Here is a 19,038-nt window from a genome sequence, read left to right on the forward strand (position 1 = left end):
CGTAACGAAACGTAACGAAGCATAACGAAACGTAGCGTAGCGTAACGAAACGTAACAAAGCGTAGCGTAGTGTAACGTAACGAAACGTAATGTAACAAAGCGTAGCGTAGTGTAACATAATGTAACGTAACGAAACGTAATGTAACAAAGCGTAGCGTAACGTAGCGTAGCGTAGCGTAATGTAGCGTAACGTAGCATAGCGTAACATAGCATAGCAGAACGTAATGTAACGAAGTGTAACGAAACGTAACGTAACTTAACGTAACGTAACGAAACGTAACGTAGCGTAACGAAACGTGACAAAGCGTAGCGTAGCGTAACGTAGCATAGCAGAACGGAACGTAACGGGACGAAACATAACGTAGCGTAACGAAACATAACATAACGTAACGAAGCGTAGCGTAACGAAACGTAACGTAACGTAACGAAGCGTAGCGTAACGAAACGTAACGTAACGTAACTTAACGTAACGAAACGTAACGAAACGAAGCATAACGAAACGTAGCGTAGCGTAACGAAACGTAACAAAGCGTAGCGTAGTGTAACGTAACGAAACGTAATGTAACAAAGCGTAGCGTAACGTAGCGTAGCGTAACGTAGCATAGCGTAACGTAGCATAGCAGAACGGAACATAACGTAACGAAGTGTAACGAAACGTAACGTAACGAAACGTAGCGTAACGAAACGTAACAAAGCGTAGCAGAACGTAGGGGAACGAAACGTAACGTAACGTAACGAAACGTAACGTAACTTAACGTAACGTAACGTAAAGTAGCGTAGCGTAGCGTAGCGTAACGAAACGTAACGTAACAAAGCGTAGCGTAGTGTAACATATCGTAACGAAACGTAACGTAACGTAACGAAGCGTAGCGGAACGTAACGTAATGAAACGTAACATAACGTAACGAAACGTAACGAAACGTAACGTAGCGTAGCGTAGAGGAACGAAACATAACGAAACGTAACGTAGCGTAGCGTAGTTTAACATAATGTAACGAAGCGTAGCGGAACGTAGAGGAACGAAACGTAACGTAACGTAGCGTAACATAACGTAACAAAGCGCAGCGTAACATAACATAACGTAACGTAACAAAGCGTAGCGGAACGTAGCGTAACGTAACGAAACGAAATTAAACGAAACGTAATGTAATGTGATATCTGGATGATGGACCACACATACGTAGTTCTGAAGCAGGTCGGGGTGGTTCCTCTCAATGCCGTCATCCAGTATAGTGACCACCACGTTTCTGCCGGTGTAGCCTCTCTGCCAGGCGGCCATGATGTTCATCTCTGAGCGGCAGTGGCGGCTCATGTCGCCGCAGTGCTGAAGACAAACACACAAACACTGAACGTATCGTGTGGTGTCGACACGGGTCGGGACGAACGATCAGCAATACTCACAATGTACCACATGTTGGACCATTTAGGGTCGTTGAAGGGAGCAAAGTTGGGTTTGGGTTGGGCGTACCTTTTCACCCTGTGTTTCACTACCTGCTGCTGGGCCCAGCCCACCTGAAGACGGAGGCGGAAACAGCAACTATCACTCAAAAGAAACAACTCCTCTCATTATTTAATAAAACAAACTTTTCTCAAAAAAGTGAGAAAAACTTCTGCCGTAGCCTGACTGTCATGAACACAACACAAAACACACACTCACTGCTCACACATGCTTCACAGGTCCATCTGCTGCTGGTCTTCCAGCACTGTGTTGTTTACACTGTTTGTTTACATCGTGAGATTCTTGTTGTCATCAGGAGAAACACAGTTGAAGTTGTTGTCCTTATATCCTCTGGTGAAATTCACCAAAAGTAAATCACATGGCTCCTTCACTTCTTCTAATATCACTGCAGTGAAGTGAACCCGTTTTAATGGAGACTAACACTCTGAAACTCCACAAAGTCTTTCTCTCTTATTATTTCAGTGGAAAAGAAAAGTTTTGTTTTTGTTTTTCAGCCTGTGGAGCGGCTGCAGGGCTGATGTGTGTTGGGAGAGGTCACCTGAGGGTCCATGTGGATGAAGCTGTGGGGGCCCTTCTGAGAGAACGGCGCTCTGCGCAGCACTCTGCTGTGGTGGAGGTGGTAGTGATCCTCCAGACTTCCTATCTGACAACACAAATGGACAAGATTCAGCACCAACTCATCTGCCGGAGAGCCTTTTATCTGAACATCTTCACACAGACCAGATTTAGTTTTCTCCATCCAAAGCATATTTCACCCATCTGAACAGACATTATGAGGTCACCTGATGAATATGCATGTTTACGCATGCCAACAATGTGAGCAGCATTCTCTGCACATGTGCACATCTGGCTCCGTGCACTCCTCTGCTTCAGACTACAGTCGACTCAAACCGCATCTGACTTCATTCTCCTTCAGCCACGCAGCTTCATTTATTCTGCTTTACACAATGTCGGCCTACGAACTGAAATAAAGGCGTTTTGGTGCCACTTAAGGAGAGTTGACCCTCGTGTTGTCCTCAGGTCAAAATGACCCGCAGCTGTGTTCAACCAAGTTCTATTTTATTTCTATATTTTTTCATCATTCTTTAAAGAAACCCTCACAGCCTCCTTGTCACCAATGATCCCCAAAAATATGAAAATAAAATAGAACTTGGTTGAACACAGCTGCGGGTCATTTTGACCCAAGGACAACACAAGGGTTAAGAAGTTGTAAACAAAAGTTTGTTGATTTTAATAAATAATTGTATTGTTTTATAGATCAACTATAAGCAACGTCCATGTCTACAAATGGAGCAGAAGTCCACACACAACATCCAGGAGAAATAAAACCAGGCAACAAGCTCCACCTGCATGTTAGAGATCACACGCTCCAACATCTGGATTTTAAAGGTTTGCATTGTTTCTCACAGCTCCCACTGCACTTTTATATTATTTATTCTTTTTAAGTTTTGGGACCAGGAGATGATAAATAGATCCATCTGTATAAGTCTGATGTATAAACCAAAACCACCAAAAAAAGGCCACGTGACCTCCTGACTGCAGGAGGAGCTGCTGTGTTTCCTGTATGTATAATATGAGGCATTAATAAGGAAACCTTTGGGGCTGAAACGTTTCTGTGGTGTTTATCCTTTTTATTTGGTCATACTGCAGCTCCATATGAATAAAAGCTGATATGTTTCACTCTCTGATAAATCCCCAGGAGGTAATAACATTTTTAAAAATGAGTTTTTAACCAGAAATGTTTTCTAAAGGATCTGAACTGTTATAACTAATTAATTATTAAATTAAATAATGATTTTTAATAAAGTAGACTGATGTATCTGCTTATGTTATGAGTCAGTTCTGTCTGAATATATGATTTTAAAAGTTTTACAGAAAAAGCTTTGCAACATTTACCTTCTTTATTTCATTGTTATAATATTTATATTGATATTATTATAATTCTACTCTTCTTAAACTCTAAAGCAACATGTAGAAGTCTGAAACGCTTCAGATGGAGGGAACAGCTGTTCACTCACAGTAAATATGAGACTTTCATCAGAACCAGCAGACAGGAGGTACCGTACCTGACCCAGGTTTTTGTAGCCGTACTTTGCAGCGATCTGACCCGCTCGTTCCGGACCGCCTGTGATCCGAACCGCCCAGTGGTTGGTGTAGAGCTCCCTGTGCCCCGGCACCGCGGACCGACCGCCGCCGGCACTGAACAACACGAGGAGCAAAAAGAAAGTCATCCCGACATCCACGTCCTGCCACGGAAACACGCGTGGATCCTTCAGCGGGGACACGTCCTGGTCCCGGTCCCGGTCGGAGTCTCTGTCCGCTTAAACGACTCCGATCAGATCACTGCACGCTGCTGCTGCTCTCACCTGAACTACCTGCACACATCAACCACGTGATATTCACACTAAACATGTCAGATAAAAAAGAAACAGGGCGCAGTTCAGTTCGTACTGGACCAGAACTTCCGGACGGGCTGGTAGATCCAAGAGGAGACTTAAACAGGTTTAAGGAGAGCAAAGACAAACGTTGTCCTTCCAGCAGATGGATGTGAGAACAAACTTCAGAGTTCAATAGTTCCAGTATGTGGTTTATATTGAGGTCTGGGTTTATATTGAGGTCTAGGTTTATATTCAGGTCTCGGTTTATATTGAGATCTGGGTTTATATTCAGGTCTGGGTTTATATTGAGGTCTGGGTTTATATTGAGGCATGGTTTTATATTGAGATCTGGGTTTATATTGAGGTCTTGGTTTATATTGAGGTATGGTTTTATATTTAGGTATGTGTTTATATTGAGGTCTGGATTTATATTGATGTATGGTTTTATATTGAGGTGTGGGTTTATATTGAGGTATGGTTTTATATTGAGGTCTGGGTTTATATTGAGGTCTGGGTTTATATTGAGGTATGGTTTTATATTGAGGTCTGGGTTTATATTGAGGTCTGGGTTTATATTGAGGTATGGTTTTATATTGAGGTCTGGGTTTATATTGAGGTCTGGGTTTATATTGAGGTATGGTTTTATATTGAGGTGTGGGTTTATATTGAGGTCTGGGTTTATATTGAGGTATGGTTTTATATTGAGGTCTGGGTTTATATTGAGGTATGGTTTTATATTGAGGTCTGGGTTTATATTGAGGTATGGTTTTATATTGAGGTCTGGGTTTATATTGAGGTATGGTTTTATATTGAGGTCTGCGATTATATTGAGGTCTGGGTTTATATTGAGGTATGGGTTTATATTCAGGTATGGTTTTATACTCAGGTCTGGGTATATATTGAGATCTGGGTTTATATTGAGATCTGGGTTTATATTGAGGTATGGTTTTATATTGAGGTCTGGGTTTATATTGAGGTCTGGGTTTATATTGGGGTCTGGGTTTAAATTGAGGTCTGGGTTTATATTGAGGTATGGTTTTATATTGAGGTCTGGGTTTATATTGAGGCATGGTTTTATATTGAGGTCTGGGTTTATATTGAGGTCTTGGTTTATATTGAGGTATGGTTTTATATTGAGGTCTGGGTTTATATTGAGGTCTGGGTTTATATTGAGGTATGGTTTTATATTGAGGTCTGGGTTTTATATTGAGGTCTGGGTTTATATTGAGGTATGGGTTTATATTGAGGTCTGGGTTTATATTGAGGTATGGTTTTATATTGAGGTCTGGGTTTATATTGAGGTCTGGGTTTATATTGAGGTATGGTTTTATATTTAGGTCTGGGTTTATATTGAGGTCTGGATTTATATTGAGGTATGGTTTTATATTGAGGTGTGGGTTTATATTGAGGTATGGTTTTATATTGAGGTCTGGGTTTATATTGAGGTATGGTTTTATATTGAGGTCTGGGTTTATATTGAGGTCTGGGTTTATATTGAGAACTGGGTTTATATTGAGGTTTGGGTTTATATTCCGGTCTGGGTTTATATTGAGGTCTGGGTTTATACTCAGGTCTGGGTTTATATTGAGATCTGGGTTTATATTGAGGTCTGGGTTTGTATTGAGATCTGGGTTTATATTGAGATCTGGGTTTATACCCAGGTCTGGGTTTATATTGAGATCTGGGTTTATATTGAGGTCTGGGTTTATATTGAGATCTGGGTTTATATTGATGTATGGTTTTATATTTAGGTCTGGGTTTATATTGAGGTCTGGGTTTATATTGATGTATGGTTTTATATTGAGTTCTGGGTTTATATTGAGGTATGGTTTTATATTGAGGTCTGGGTTTATATTGAGGTCTGGGTTTATATTGATGTATGGTTTTATATTGAGGTCTGGGTTTATATTGAGGTCTGGGTTTATATTGAGGTATGGTTTTATATTGAGGTCTGGGTTTATATTGAGGTATGGTTTTATATTGAGGTCTGGGTTTATATTGAGGTCTGGGTTTATATTGAGGTATGGTTTTATATTGAGGTCTGGGTTCATATTGAGATCTAGGTTTATATTCCGGTCTGGGTTTATATTGAGATCTGGGTTTATACTCAGGCTTGGGTTTATATTGAGATCTGGGTTTATATTGAGATCTGGGTTTATATTCAGGTCTGGGTTTATATTGAGAACTGGGTTTATATTGAGGTTTGGGTTTATATTCGGGTCTGGGTTTATATTGAGATCTGGGTTTATACTCAGGCTAGGGTTTATATTGAGATCTGGGTTTATATTGAGATCTGGGTTTATATTCAGGTCTGGGTTTATATTGAGGTCTAGGTTTATATTGAGGTCTGGGTTTATATTGAGGTCTAGGTTTATATTCAGGTCTCGGTTTATATTGAGATCTGGGTTTATATTCAGGTCTGGGTTTATATTGAGGTCTGGGTTTATATTGAGGCATGGTTTTATATTGAGATCTGGGTTTATATTGAGGTCTTGGTTTATATTGAGGTATGGTTTTATATTTAGGGATGTGTTTATATTGAGGTCTGGATTTATATTGATGTATGGTTTTATATTGAGGTGTGGGTTTATATTGAGGTATGGTTTTATATTGAGGTCTGGGTTTATATTGAGGTCTGGGTTTATATTGAGGTATGGTTTTATATTGAGGTCTGGGTTTATATTGAGGTCTGGGTTTATATTGAGGTATGGTTTTATATTGAGGTCTGGGTTTATATTGAGGTCTGGGTTTATATTGAGGTATGGTTTTATATTGAGGTGTGGGTTTATATTGAGGTATGGTTTTATATTGAGGTCTGGGTTTATATTGAGGTCTGGGTTTATATTGAGGTATGGTTTTATATTGAGGTATGGTTTTATATTGAGGTCTGGGTTTATATTGAGGTATGGTTTTATATTGAGGTCTGGGTTTATATTGAGGTATGGTTTTATATTGAGGTCTGGGTTTATATTGAGGTATGGTTTTATATTGAGGTCTGCGATTATATTGAGGTCTGGGTTTATATTGAGGTATGGGTTTATATTCAGGTATGGTTTTATACTCAGGTCTGGGTATATATTGAGATCTGGGTTTATATTGAGATCTGGGTTTATATTGAGGTATGGTTTTATATTGAGGTCTGGGTTTATATTGAGGTCTGGGTTTATATTGGGGTCTGGGTTTAAATTGAGGTCTGGGTTTATATTGAGGTCTGGATTTATATTGATGTATGGTTTTATATTGAGGTGTGGGTTTATATTGAGGTATGGTTTTATATTGAGGTCTGGGTTTATATTGAGGTCTGGGTTTATATTGAGGTATGATTTTATATTGAGGTCTGGGTTTATATTGAGGTCTGGGTTTATATTGAGGTATGGTTTTATATTGAGGTCTGGGTTTATATTGAGGTCTGGGTTTATATTGAGGTATGGTTTTATATTGAGGTGTGGGTTTATATTGAGGTATGGTTTTATATTGAGGTCTGGGTTTATATTGAGGTCTGGGTTTATATTGAGGTATGGTTTTATATTGAGGTCTGGGTTTATATTGAGGTCTGGGTGTATATTGAGGTATGGTTTTATATTGAGGTCTGGGTTTATATTGAGGTATGGTTTTATATTGAGGTCTGGGTTTATATTGAGGTATGGTTTTATATTGAGGTCTGGGTTTATATTGAGGTATGGTTTTATATTGAGGTCTGCGATTATATTGAGGTCTGGGTTTATATTGAGGTATGGGTTTATATTCAGGTATGGTTTTATACTCAGGTCTGGGTATATATTGAGATCTGGGTTTATATTGAGATCTGGGTTTATATTGAGGTATGGTTTTATATTGAGGTCTGGGTTTATATTGAGGTCTGGGTTTATATTGGGGTCTGGGTTTAAATTGAGGTCTGGGTTTATATTGAGGTATGGTTTTATATTGAGGTCTGGGTTTATATTGAGGCATGGTTTTATATTGAGGTCTGGGTTTATATTGAGGTCTTGGTTTATATTGAGGTACGGTTTTATATTGAGGTCTGGGTTTATATTGAGGTCTGGGTTTATATTGAGGTATGGTTTTATATTGAGGTCTGGGTTTATATTGAGGTCTGGGTTTATATTGAGGTATGGGTTTATATTGAGGTCTGGGTTTATATTGAGGTATGGTTTTATATTGAGGTCTGGGTTTATATTGAGGTATGGTTTTATATTGAGGTCTGGGTTTATATTGAGGTCTGGGTTTATATTGAGGTATGGTTTTATATTGAGGTCTGGGTTTATATTGAGGTCTGGGTTTATATTGAGGTATGGGTTTATATTGAGGTCTGGGTTTATATTGAGGTATGGTTTTATATTGAGGTCTGGGTTTATATTGAGGTCTGGGTTTATATTGAGGTATGGTTTTATATTTAGGTCTGGGTTTATATTGAGGTCTGGATTTATATTGATGTATGGTTTTATATTGAGGTGTGGGTTTATATTGAGGTATGGTTTTATATTGAGGTCTGGGTTTATATTGAGGTCTGGGTTTATATTGAGAACTGGGTTTATATTGAGGTTTGGGTTTATATTCCGGTCTGGGTTTATATTGAGGTCTGGGTTTATACTCAGGTCTGGGTTTATATTGAGATCTGGGTTTATATTGAGGTCTGGGTTTGTATTGAGATCTGGGTTTATATTGAGATCTGGGTTTATACCCAGGTCTGGGTTTATATTGAGATCTGGGTTTATATTGAGGTCTGGGTTTATATTGAGATCTGGGTTTATATTGATGTATGGTTTTATATTTAGGTCTGGGTTTATATTGAGGTCTGGGTTTATATTGATGTATGGTTTTATATTGAGGTCTGGGTTTATATTGAGGTATGGTTTTATATTGAGTTCTGGGTTTATATTGAGGTATGGTTTTATATTGAGGTCTGGGTTTATATTGAGGTCTGGGTTTATATTGATGTATGGTTTTATATTGAGGTCTGGGTTTATATTGAGGTCTGGGTTTATATTGAGGTATGGTTTTATATTGAGGTCTGGGTTTATATTGAGGTATGGTTTTATATTGAGGTCTGGGTTCATATTGAGATCTAGGTTTATATTCCGGTCTGGGTTTATATTGAGATCTGGGTTTATACTCAGGCTTGGGTTTATATTGAGATCTGGGTTTATATTGAGATCTGGGTTTATATTCAGGTCTGGGTTTATATTGAGAACTGGGTTTATATTGAGGTTTGGGTTTATATTCGGGTCTGGGTTTATATTGAGATCTGGGTTTATACTCAGGCTAGGGTTTATATTGAGATCTGGGTTTATATTGAGATCTGGGTTTATATTCAGGTCTGGGTTTATATTGAGAACTGGGTTTATATTGAGGTTTGGGTTTATATTCCGGTCTGGGTTTATATTGAGGTCTGGGTTTATATTGAGGTCTGGGTTTATACTCAGGTCTGGGTTTATATTGAGATCTGGGTTTATATTGAGGTCTGGGTTTGTATTGAGATCTGGGTTTATATTGAGATCTGGGTTTATACTCAGGTTTGGGTTTATATTGAGATCTGGGTTTATATTGAGGTTTGGGTTTATATTCCGGTCTGGGTTTATATTGAGGCATGGTTTTATATTGAGGTCAGGGTTTATATTGAGATCTGGGTTTATATTGAGGTATGGTTTTATATTGAGGTCTGGGTTTATATTGAGGTATGGTTTTCCATTGAAGTCTGGGTTTATATTGAGGTATGTTTTTATATTTAGGTCTGGGTTTATATTGAGGTCTGGGTTTATATTGATGTATGGTTTTATATTGAGGTCTGGGTTTATATTGAGGTATGGTTTTATATTGAGTTCTGGGTTTATATTGAGGTATGGTTTTATATTGAGGTCTGGGTTTATATTGAGGTATGGTTTTATATTGAGGCACGGTTTTATATTGAGGTCTGGGTTTATATTCAGGTATGGTTTTCAATTGAGGTCTGGGTTTATATTGAGGTATGGTTTTATATTGAGGTCTGGGTTTATATTGAGGTCTGGGTTTATATTGAGGTCTGGGTTTATATTCAGGTCTGGGTTTATATTCAGGTCTGGGTTTATATTGAGGTCTGGGTTTATATTCAGGTCTGGGTTTATATTGAGGTCTGGGTTTATATTGAGGTCTGGGTTTATATTCAGGTCTGGGTTTATATTGAGGTCTGGGTTTATATTGAGGTCTGGGTTTATACTCAGGTCTGGGTTTATATTGAGGTCTGGGTTTATATTCAGGTCTGGGTTTATATTGAGGTCTGGGTTTATATTAAGATCTGGGTATATATTCAGGTCTGGGTTAATATTCAGGTCTGGGTTTATATTGAGGTCTGGGTTTATATTGAGGTCTGGGTTTATAGTCAGGTCTGGGTTTATATTCAGGTCTGGGTTTATATTAAGATCTGGGTATATATTCAGGTCTGGGTTTATATTAAAATCTGGGTTTATATTCCGGTCTGGGTTTATATTGAGGTCTGGGTTTATATTGAGGTCTGGGTTTATACTCAGGTCTGGGTTTATATTGAGGTCTGGGTTTATATTAAGATCTGGGTTTATATTCAGGTCTGGGTTTAGACTATGGTGTTCTTGGGATCTTGTACTCCTCTGGTAATGCAGTACTCCTCCGGTAATCCTTTGGTACTCCTCTGGTATGCTGGTACTCCTCCGGTACTCCTGTGGTACTCTTCTGGTACTCTTCCGGCACTCCTCCGGCACTACTCCGGAACTCCTCCGGTACTCTGGTACTCCTCCGGTGCGTACTCCTCCGGTACTCTTCCGGCACTCCTCCGGTACTCCTCTGGTACTGTGGTACTCCTCTGGTACTCCTCTGGTACTCCCCCGGTACTCTGGTATTCTGGTACTCCGGTACTCCTCCGGTACTCTTCTGGTACTCCTCCGGTACTCCTCCGGTACTCTGGTACTCTGCTGCTGCAGCTGACAGGAACCTGAGGTATTTGTAGACTGTCTTGAAGAGACAACGAACAGAAGAGAAACAGTTAGAGCTGCAACGAATAGAACAGAAACAGTTAGAGCTGCAACGAACAGAAGATAAACAGTTAGAGCTGCAACGAACAGAAGATAAACAGTTAGAGCTGCAACGAACAGAAGATAAACAGTTAGAGCTGCAATGAACAGAAGAGAAACAGTTAGAGCTGCAACGACCAGAAGAGAAACAGTTAGAGCTGCAACAAATAGAAGAGAAACAGTTAGAGCTGCAAAAAATAGAACAGAAACGGATGATCCGCAGGAGGCCAGCTGGTATCAGAACAGAGAGCACAAACATGAGGACATCCGTCTCCAGAGAAGTTCATCCAGCATCAAAGTAAAAACTGACACACGGACAGATGTGTCCAGAGGTGTGGTGAAGTCATATTCTTGGTAGTTTCATTCCTATAAAAAATATTTGAAACGGTTCATTGACTGATGTGAAGCTGCTCTTACAGAGGAGCTTCAGTTTATGAACAGATCATCCTCCGTACTTCCTGTTGTCCCAGCTGGTGGACAGTGAGGACGTCCGGCTCCATACTTCATAGTGTAAAACTTAAACGTGATGAACATCCTTCAGGTTTTCATGAGATTTTTGTTTGTAGCAGAATGAAACATCCCCAGTTTGTTGGTTCCCCCCAACTCATCCTCCACTAGATGGTGCCAACGGCAAGAATGTAGCTGCATTCCTCTCTATTATGTTGTGAGGTCTTTACAATGTAAAGTCAGCGTGAAGACTCCTGAGGATTTGGCACTTTATAAATAATATCAAATTAAACTGAGATGAAATTTAAACCCGCTTCAGACCCGCTTTAACCGAGGTTTAAATTAAACCTGCTATAAACCTGCTTTAACCGTGGTTTAAATTAAACCTGCTATAAACCCGCTTTAACCGAGGCTTAAATTAAACCTAGGTTTAAACCTTAGACCAGTGTTGGCAAGGATACCTTTAAAATGTAACAGGTCACAAATTAGCGGTTACCCAAATAAAAACATAAACATAAAACTCTTTTAATTACGTCACCAAAGGAATATAATATAACTAATTTGATTACTTTTCTATAAAATGAAAATGAAGCTGAAGAGTCCAAAAACCAAATGTAACATTGTCAGTGTGTAAACCTGCCAACAGAAATGAGCACTGATTACTGTCAAACTTTTATTGAAACTTCTTCTTTAGGACTTAGAATTATGATCTGAATTAAAATCTGAAATATTTCTTAACAACAAAAACACTCATGAAGAAGTTCAAAGTAAACATGTTTCTGGTAATTGATTGACTTCCTCTTTAATGTTCATCTCTTTTCAGTAGACTGGAGTTATTGTTCCTCTTTTTAAAATGTGTATCTTTAAATTAAATTCTCTTTTAGTTGATGTAATACAAACAACATCAAAACATGAATAATGAAGCCAGTTTTCAGCTCCTGTGTGTTCAGTAGCTGTAGAACATATCGTGTTGTCTGTGAGTTCAGTGTTTGTGGGACATTTTTTTTGCTCTGGGTGTCCTGTCAGTCCCTTAATGAAAGCAGGATCTGATGGTAGAGCTCAGTCATGTGGAGCTCCTGGAAGACAGCGCTCAGGGCTGAGGAAGACTGGTAGTCCTTCACCATGAAACCCTGGAGACTGATAGAGACAGAGACAGACACAGGCTGTGAGAGCTGCAGTCCCACCACCCTGTGATCCAACTGATTATACTTCACATCACAGCCACCTGTCTGTCATCCGTACCTACGGTGACAGGAGGAAGACGAGGGGTTTTCAATGAGAACCTTCATCATCCTCTCTTTGCATTTCCTGCCTGAAGAGTCCACGTCCACCTTCACCGTCCGTAACCGGCGACAGAACTCCTGCAGAGACGATGAGTCAGAACCTGAGACATCAGCACAGAGACAAAGACTGTGTGTGTTGGACGAGCTGGGGGAGGAGCCAGCACTGGATCTGACCAATCTGATCGGAAACCTGACGATACTACGTCCCGCCCACCGATAGCTGTAACCTGACTGCACCACAGGCCTGTCAATCAAACAGACACGCCCCCAAAAACAGGTCTTCTTGAATCTTCTTTTCTAATGAATGAGGGATTATTTTCAGATGGACCTCCAGAAAACTAATAAGAAGGAGTGACTTTAGCTAACAACACCGAGATAACTGATGGACACATTTTATTCACTTTGGATTTGATGAGAGAAGTTGAATGGGAGTCTATGGAGCCGGAGGCTTTTTGGAGCCGACCTCTAGTGGCACTCGCTGGTATTGCAGCTGAAGACACTTCTGGATCAGAACCATTTTACAGACCTGAAGCTACGAACTCTTTTAAAAACAGCTTTATTTTATTTTATTTTATTTTAATTTTATATCCGGTCTGTGTTCAGACACCAGCTGACACCTTTGTTTACGTCACAGAACCAAGAAGAAGGTATGTTCAGTCTCTACAGCGTCCAGTCTACTCTGGTATCACAGTGAAGATATAAGAAGTACGGTCAGGGGGACTTTGCAGTGGTACCAGTACCTTGATGTCGGGTCGGGCTCCCTGCAGAACCACCAGTATACTCGGTCCCAGTAAGACCCTCCCAGTGAGCTGCAGCTGCTGACTCCAGCGCTCCAGCAGCCCGAAGTAACGACTTCGAGATCGCATGTGGTCAAGCAGCAGCACTGCAGTCCACTCCTCCTGCTCCTCCTGCTCCTCCTGCTCCTCTTCTCTCTGTTTCAGCGCCGCCTCTCCTCCTCTGAGGTGCACCGTCTCCTCCACACACTCCTGCTGAGAACAGAACCAATTGGACAACCACCATTGGATATTTCATCTACCTGATACCTTTATCTTTAATAACTGGCAGCAGATGAAGCTCTCTGTCCGCCTGTACCTGGAAGCTCTGGACCAGCAGGTGGACCATCGGCTCCGGAGGTAACGCTGCGGCTCGACCCAGCAGCTTCTGTTTGATCACGTGACACCGAGTCCTGGAGAGACCGGCGGAGGAGACGGAGATGTCGGGGGGGCAGGAGGGGTAGCGGGGGGGCAGGTGGAAGCGCAGACTCACGTCTCCTCCTCCGAAGCTGATCTGGACCAGCAGCCCGTCGTCAGCTGGAAGACAGGCGGACGTCAGAGCATCACGGAGGTCTCCATGGAGACACAGGGAGGAGCTGACAGCTGGAAGATTTACTGAAGACATCACTCACTTTAAAATTATTGAATCTATCTCACTGAACTCTTCTGTTCTTTAAAGTTTGTACTGAAACATCAGGCCAGTCAGCTGTGGAGCACTTTATTAGGAACACCTCTGGTTCCTCTAATGATCCAATCGATCAGGAGCTTCAGTTAATAATAACGTTATACATCAAAGGGCAGCGATGGGATCTCAGTGACATGATTGATTTTGATTTTGATTTGATTTGATTTATTTTTCACAACTCTAAAAACACATGATTTTTCAAGATAAATAAATTCTTTGCAAAATCCCAGTGGGCTTATTTGAAGTCTCGACCCGATAATGTTAAACGTTCACAGCTATTGAAAACACAAAGTTTACATAATTAAAAAAATCTATAACAACCACAGCAAAAACAATGAAATCAATATAGAAGCAAAATAATATGCGAATGTCGGCAGAATATGATGAAAACTTATTTCAACTTATGATGAAACAGGTCGAAGCTGATTCTCACAGCTTTCTTGCCTTTTTTGCTCAACGTATTTTTTAATGTCACATGGGCAGAATATCTTTCCTGAAGCGACTCAGATGTAACGATCTGTGGACACATTTCCTCCTGAAACCCAAAGATGACTTTATAACATCAAGGTATTTCTGGGTCTTTATTATGCAGCAAAAACAACCGTTTTGGAAGCAAATTCCTCACATTGCAAAAAATTTTAAAAAAAAATCAAGCTCGTAAGTCAAATATATAAACTAAGAATATGATTATTTGCATTGTAAACAAATCTGCTCTGACAGTTTTGTTAGTTTGGGTCACAGAATTAAAACCTTTGTGTTGAAAGACGGGGTCGTCGTGACAACGTGGAATATAACCACAATAAAAGCTGAGTCGTCACTTTTAAAGCAGGAAGTGTTGAGGAGAGTGATATAACTTAAGCAGATCTCTGATGTAGGAGGAAGCCGATCCACCAATAGAAACTCTCGTCTCCTGTGTAAGCCCCGCCCACTACATCCAACTCAACTCAGGTTTTTGATTTGAAAGCAAATGTTTTAATTCTTTGACAAAAACGAACAAAACTTAGATTTGTTTACACTGCAAATAATCATATTGTCAGTTTATATATTTTCACTTATAAACTTGATTTTTGATTGCAGTACGAGAAATTTGCTTCCAAAACAGTTTTTTTTGCTGCGTCATAAAGACAGAAACACCTTCCTCCGCGACATACTTCATACCTGAAGTAAAGTCAGCTGACTGGTAGGAAGATGCAACCTGTCAGCGTTTCACGCTGTAATCACAGATGTGCTGGCAAATAAAAAATGTATTTTAATTTCAGCTTGTGTCTAATTTCTGCTGAGATGCGGTCGTTGGATTTGGACCGCAGGACGACCGGTGAACCGTGACCCGGTTCAGACGGCCCGGCTGCAGCGTGAAGTGTGAATGAGGTGTTTGGAGGAAGCGCTGGAGTTCATATCTGTTGGTGGAGAAAATATCTGTGAAGTCTGTTCGATTTAAAGTGTGTTCAGTGTTCAGTTCCTGGTGGAGAGCAAGAGATGCACTTCTGGTTCTGGTGGTATCATGAGGGAACAACACGCTGTGGTACTTCAGCTGCTGATTGAATTCATTAATATTCATGTCTGAAGAACATTTATCCATGAAGTCACAGCCAAAAGAACCAAAACTGTAACCGGCACTGTTGAAGAAATACATCAAAATGTCAGCGTACGTCTCAGCAGTGCTGACGTGTCTCATATTGTCCCACCTGGACGTCCGTCCTGTCCTCTTATTTGCAGGTTTTCTGTAGTTCTACTTTAAGTTGCTGTTTATATGATTCAACACATAAATAAAAGTTGTTAGTTGGAAACTTTAATTTCAGTTTTGAGGTTAATGTTTCTAACTCGTTTATTTTCTTTACATTTTTGACCTGGGCTCTGCCACAAGTTGTTTTATGTTTTAAAGTCTGTCACTAAAAGAGTGACAACTTGAACAAACTGCCTCCTCAGTTCCTCCATCTTTCTCTGTCGGGAACCTTTCGGACCAGAACCTTCCGGACCAGAACCCTTCCGGCCGGTGTTCACTCACCAGACCGCCGCAGCAGCCGGAACTCTCCTTCTCCGCAGTAAATGGACGATAAGACTGAAAGTTCCTCCAACGCAGCCTCGGACATCATTGATGAACCCACATCAGCCGGTACCTCCAAATCTTTCTCTGACAGCAGCACACGACTGACGTCACGAAAACCCGGCTTGTTTATGTCAGATTTCAGTGCTGCACGTGTCCGTTCCTTGTTGACGTCCGGGCTGCTCCGTATAATAATATCATACGTTCCTCCCCGAAATTCTGTCTGTTACCACCAGCATTACAAATCACACTAGTCTAGTTATTTTATTTAATAATGAATGCAGATAAATTTGTGTAGTTTTAAATATTATATTTGAGGAACAGATCAAAGTGAGGAGACACCATGTTAAAAAGACATTGCATGTTTCATTCTACCTGCATGTTTCATTTATTCCTGCATGTTTCATTTATTCCTGCATGTTTCATTCATTCCTGCATGTTTCATTTATTCCCGCATGTTTCATTCTTTCTGCATGTTTCATTCTACCTGCATGTTTCATTTATTCCTGCATGTTTCATTTATTCCTGCATGTTTCATTTATTACTGCATGTTTCATTCTTCCTGCATGTTTCATTCTTCCTGCATGTTTCATTTATTCCTGCATGTTTCATTTATTCCTGCATGTTTAATTTATTTCTGCATGTTTCATTTATTCCCGCATGTTTCATTCTTACTGCATGTTTCATTTATTCCTGCATGTTTCATTCTACCTGCATGTTTCATTCTTACTGCATGTTTCATTTATTCCTGCATGTTTCATTTATTCCTGCATGTTTCATTCTAACCGCATGTTTCATTTATTCCTGCGTGTTTCATTTATTCCTGCATGTTTCATTCTACCTGCATGTTTCATTTATTCCTGCATGTTTCATTTATTCCTGCATGTTTCATTTATTCCTGCATGTTTCATTCTACCTGCATGTTTCATTTATTCCTGCATGTTTCATTTATTCCTGCATGTTTCATTTATTCCTGCATGTTTCATTTATTCCCGCATGTTTCATTTATTCCTGCATGTTTCATGTATTCCTGCATGTTTCATTCTTCCTGCATGTTTCATTCTTCCTGCATGTTTCATTCTTCCTGCATGTTTAATTTATTCCTGTATGTTTCATTTATTCCTGCATGTTTCATGTATTCCTGCATGTTTCATTCTTCCTGCATGTTTCATTCTTCTTGCATGTTTCATTTATTCCTGTATGTTTCATTCTTCCTAATTCTTCTTGCATGTTTCATTTTTTCCTGCATGTTTCATTCATTCCTGCATATTTAATTTATTCCTGCATGTTTCATTCATTCCTGCATGTTTCATTCATTCCTGTATGTTTCATTTATTCCTGCATGTTTCATTTAATCCTGCATGTTTCATTCTTCCTATATGTTTCATTTATTCCTGCATGTTTCATTCTTCCTGCATGTTTCATTTATTCCTGCATGTTTCATTTATTCCTGCATGTTTCATTCCTACTGCATGTTTCATTTATTGCTGCATGTTTCATTTATTCCTGCATGTTTCGTTCTTCCTGCATGTTTCATTTATTCCTGCATGTTTAATTTATTCCCGCATGTTTCATTTATTCCTGCATGTTTCATTTATTCCTGCATGTTTCATTCTTACTGCATGTTTCATTTATTCCTGCATGTTTCATTTATTATCGCAAGTTTCGTTTATTCCTGCATGTTTAATTTATTCCTGCATGTTTCATTTATTTCTGCATGTTTCATTCATTCCTGCATGTTTCATTTATTCCTGCATGTTTCATTTATTCCTGCATGTTTCATTTATTCCTGCATGTTTCATTTATTCCTGCATGTTTCATTCTTACTGCATGTTTCATTTATTCCTGCATGTTTAATTTATTCCTGCATGTTTAATTCTTCCTGTATGTTTCATTCTTCCTAATTCTTCTTGCATGTTTCATTTAATCCTGCATGTTTCATTCTTCCTATATGTTTCATTTATTCCTGCATGTTTCATTCTTCCTGCATGTTTCATTTATTCCTGCATGTTTCATTTATTCCTGCATGTTTCATTTATTTCTGCATTTTTCATTCTTCTTGCATGTTTCATTTATTCCTGCATGTTTCATTCTTCTTGCATGTTTCATTCATTCCTGCATGTTTCATTTATTCCTGCATGTTTCATTCCTACTGCATGTTTCATTTATTCCTGCATGTTTCATTCTTCCTGCATGTTTCATTCTTCCTGCATGTTTCATTTATTCCTGCATGTTTCATTCTTACTGCATGTTTAATTTATTCCTGCATGTTTAATTTATTCCTGCATGTTTCATTCTTCCTGCATGTTTCATTTATTCCTGCATGTTTCATTTATTCCTGCATGTTTCATTCATTCCTGCACGTTTCATTTATTCCTGCATGTTTCATTCCTACTGCATGTTTCATTTATTCCTGCATGTTTCATTCTTCCTGCATGTTTCATTCTTCCTGCATGTTTCATTTATTCCTGCATGTTTCATTCTGCCTGCATGTTATATTTATTCCTGCATGTTTCATTTATTCCTGCATGTTTCATTCTTCCTGCATGTTTCATTTATTCCTGCATGTTTCATTCTACCTGCATGTTTCATTTATTCCTGCATGTTTCATTCATTCCTGCATGTTTCATTTATTCCTGCATGTTTCATTCTTACTGCATGTTTCATTCTACCTGCATGTTTCATTTATTCCTGCATGTTTCATTCTTCCTGCATGTTTCATTCTACTTGCATGTTTCATTTAATCCTGCATGTTTCATTTATTCCCGCATGTTACATTTATTCCTGCATGTTTCATTTATTCCTGCATGTTTCACTCTACCTGCATGTTTCATTCTTCCTGCGTGTTTCATTCTTCCTTCATGTTTCATTTATTCCTGCATGTTTCATTCTACCTGCATGTTTCATTCTTACTGCATGTTTCATTTTACCTGCATGTTTCATTTATTTC

General features: G+C 39.3%; 2 protein-coding genes across 7 annotated transcripts in view; both read right to left on the minus strand.

Annotated features, from left to right (window-relative positions):
• Window positions 1-3,694, minus strand: part of pcsk6 (proprotein convertase subtilisin/kexin type 6) — a 40,082-nt gene extending 36,388 nt beyond the window's left edge. For both annotated transcript variants that reach the window (XM_069177943.1, XM_069177942.1), the window contains exons 1-4: window positions 3,526-3,694; window positions 1,998-2,102; window positions 1,402-1,512; window positions 1,181-1,324 (exon numbers count right to left, since the gene is read on the minus strand). In XM_069177943.1, the coding sequence (XP_069034044.1) occupies window positions 1,181-1,324; window positions 1,402-1,512; window positions 1,998-2,102; window positions 3,526-3,690 (525 nt within the window). In that variant the 5' untranslated portion in view covers window positions 3,691-3,694. The remainder of the gene's footprint in view (window positions 1-1,180; window positions 1,325-1,401; window positions 1,513-1,997; window positions 2,103-3,525) is intronic.
• A 6,691-nt stretch (window positions 3,695-10,385) lies between these two features.
• On the minus strand, window positions 10,386-16,241 carry rwdd3 (RWD domain containing 3). Of its 5 annotated transcripts, none has more exons than XM_069177948.1 (5): window positions 16,050-16,241; window positions 13,679-13,896; window positions 13,327-13,575; window positions 12,546-12,664; window positions 11,354-12,440 (listed from the first exon to the last, which is right to left on the minus strand). In XM_069177948.1, the coding sequence occupies exons 1-5, from the start codon at window positions 16,135-16,137 to the stop codon at window positions 12,326-12,328; spliced, it is 789 nt and encodes a 262-aa protein (XP_069034049.1). In that variant the 5' UTR covers window positions 16,138-16,241; the 3' UTR covers window positions 11,354-12,325. The 5 variants fall into 5 exon arrangements, with proteins under 5 accessions (XP_069034047.1, XP_069034046.1, XP_069034045.1 ...); XM_069177947.1 differs by having other exon boundaries at window positions 13,679-13,974; XM_069177946.1 differs by lacking the exons at window positions 11,354-12,440; window positions 12,546-12,664 and adding an exon at window positions 10,386-10,797.
• Window positions 16,242-19,038: the final 2,797 nt, after the last annotated feature.

This window comes from Embiotoca jacksoni, unplaced genomic scaffold (genome assembly GCF_022577435.1).
Source record: "Embiotoca jacksoni isolate LCO1_2020_lvr unplaced genomic scaffold, fEmbJac1.0.p SCAF_79, whole genome shotgun sequence".
Lineage (NCBI taxonomy): Eukaryota > Metazoa > Chordata > Actinopteri > Embiotocidae > Embiotoca > Embiotoca jacksoni.

Bases quoted from the DNA above. Each gene is read 5' to 3' on its own strand.
- rwdd3 (XM_069177944.1), bottom strand. From the start codon at position 16,137: ATGATGTCCGAGGCTGCGTTGGAGGAACTTTCAGTCTTATCGTCCATT. The intron at 13,576-13,678 runs GTACAGGCGGAC...TTCTGTTCTCAG, and splicing joins TGCTGGTCCAGAGCTTCCAG to CAGGAGTGTGTGGAGGAGAC. The intron at 10,798-13,326 runs GTACTGGTACCA...TGTCTCTTCAAG, and splicing joins GAGCCCGACCCGACATCAAG to ACAGTCTACAAATACCTCAG.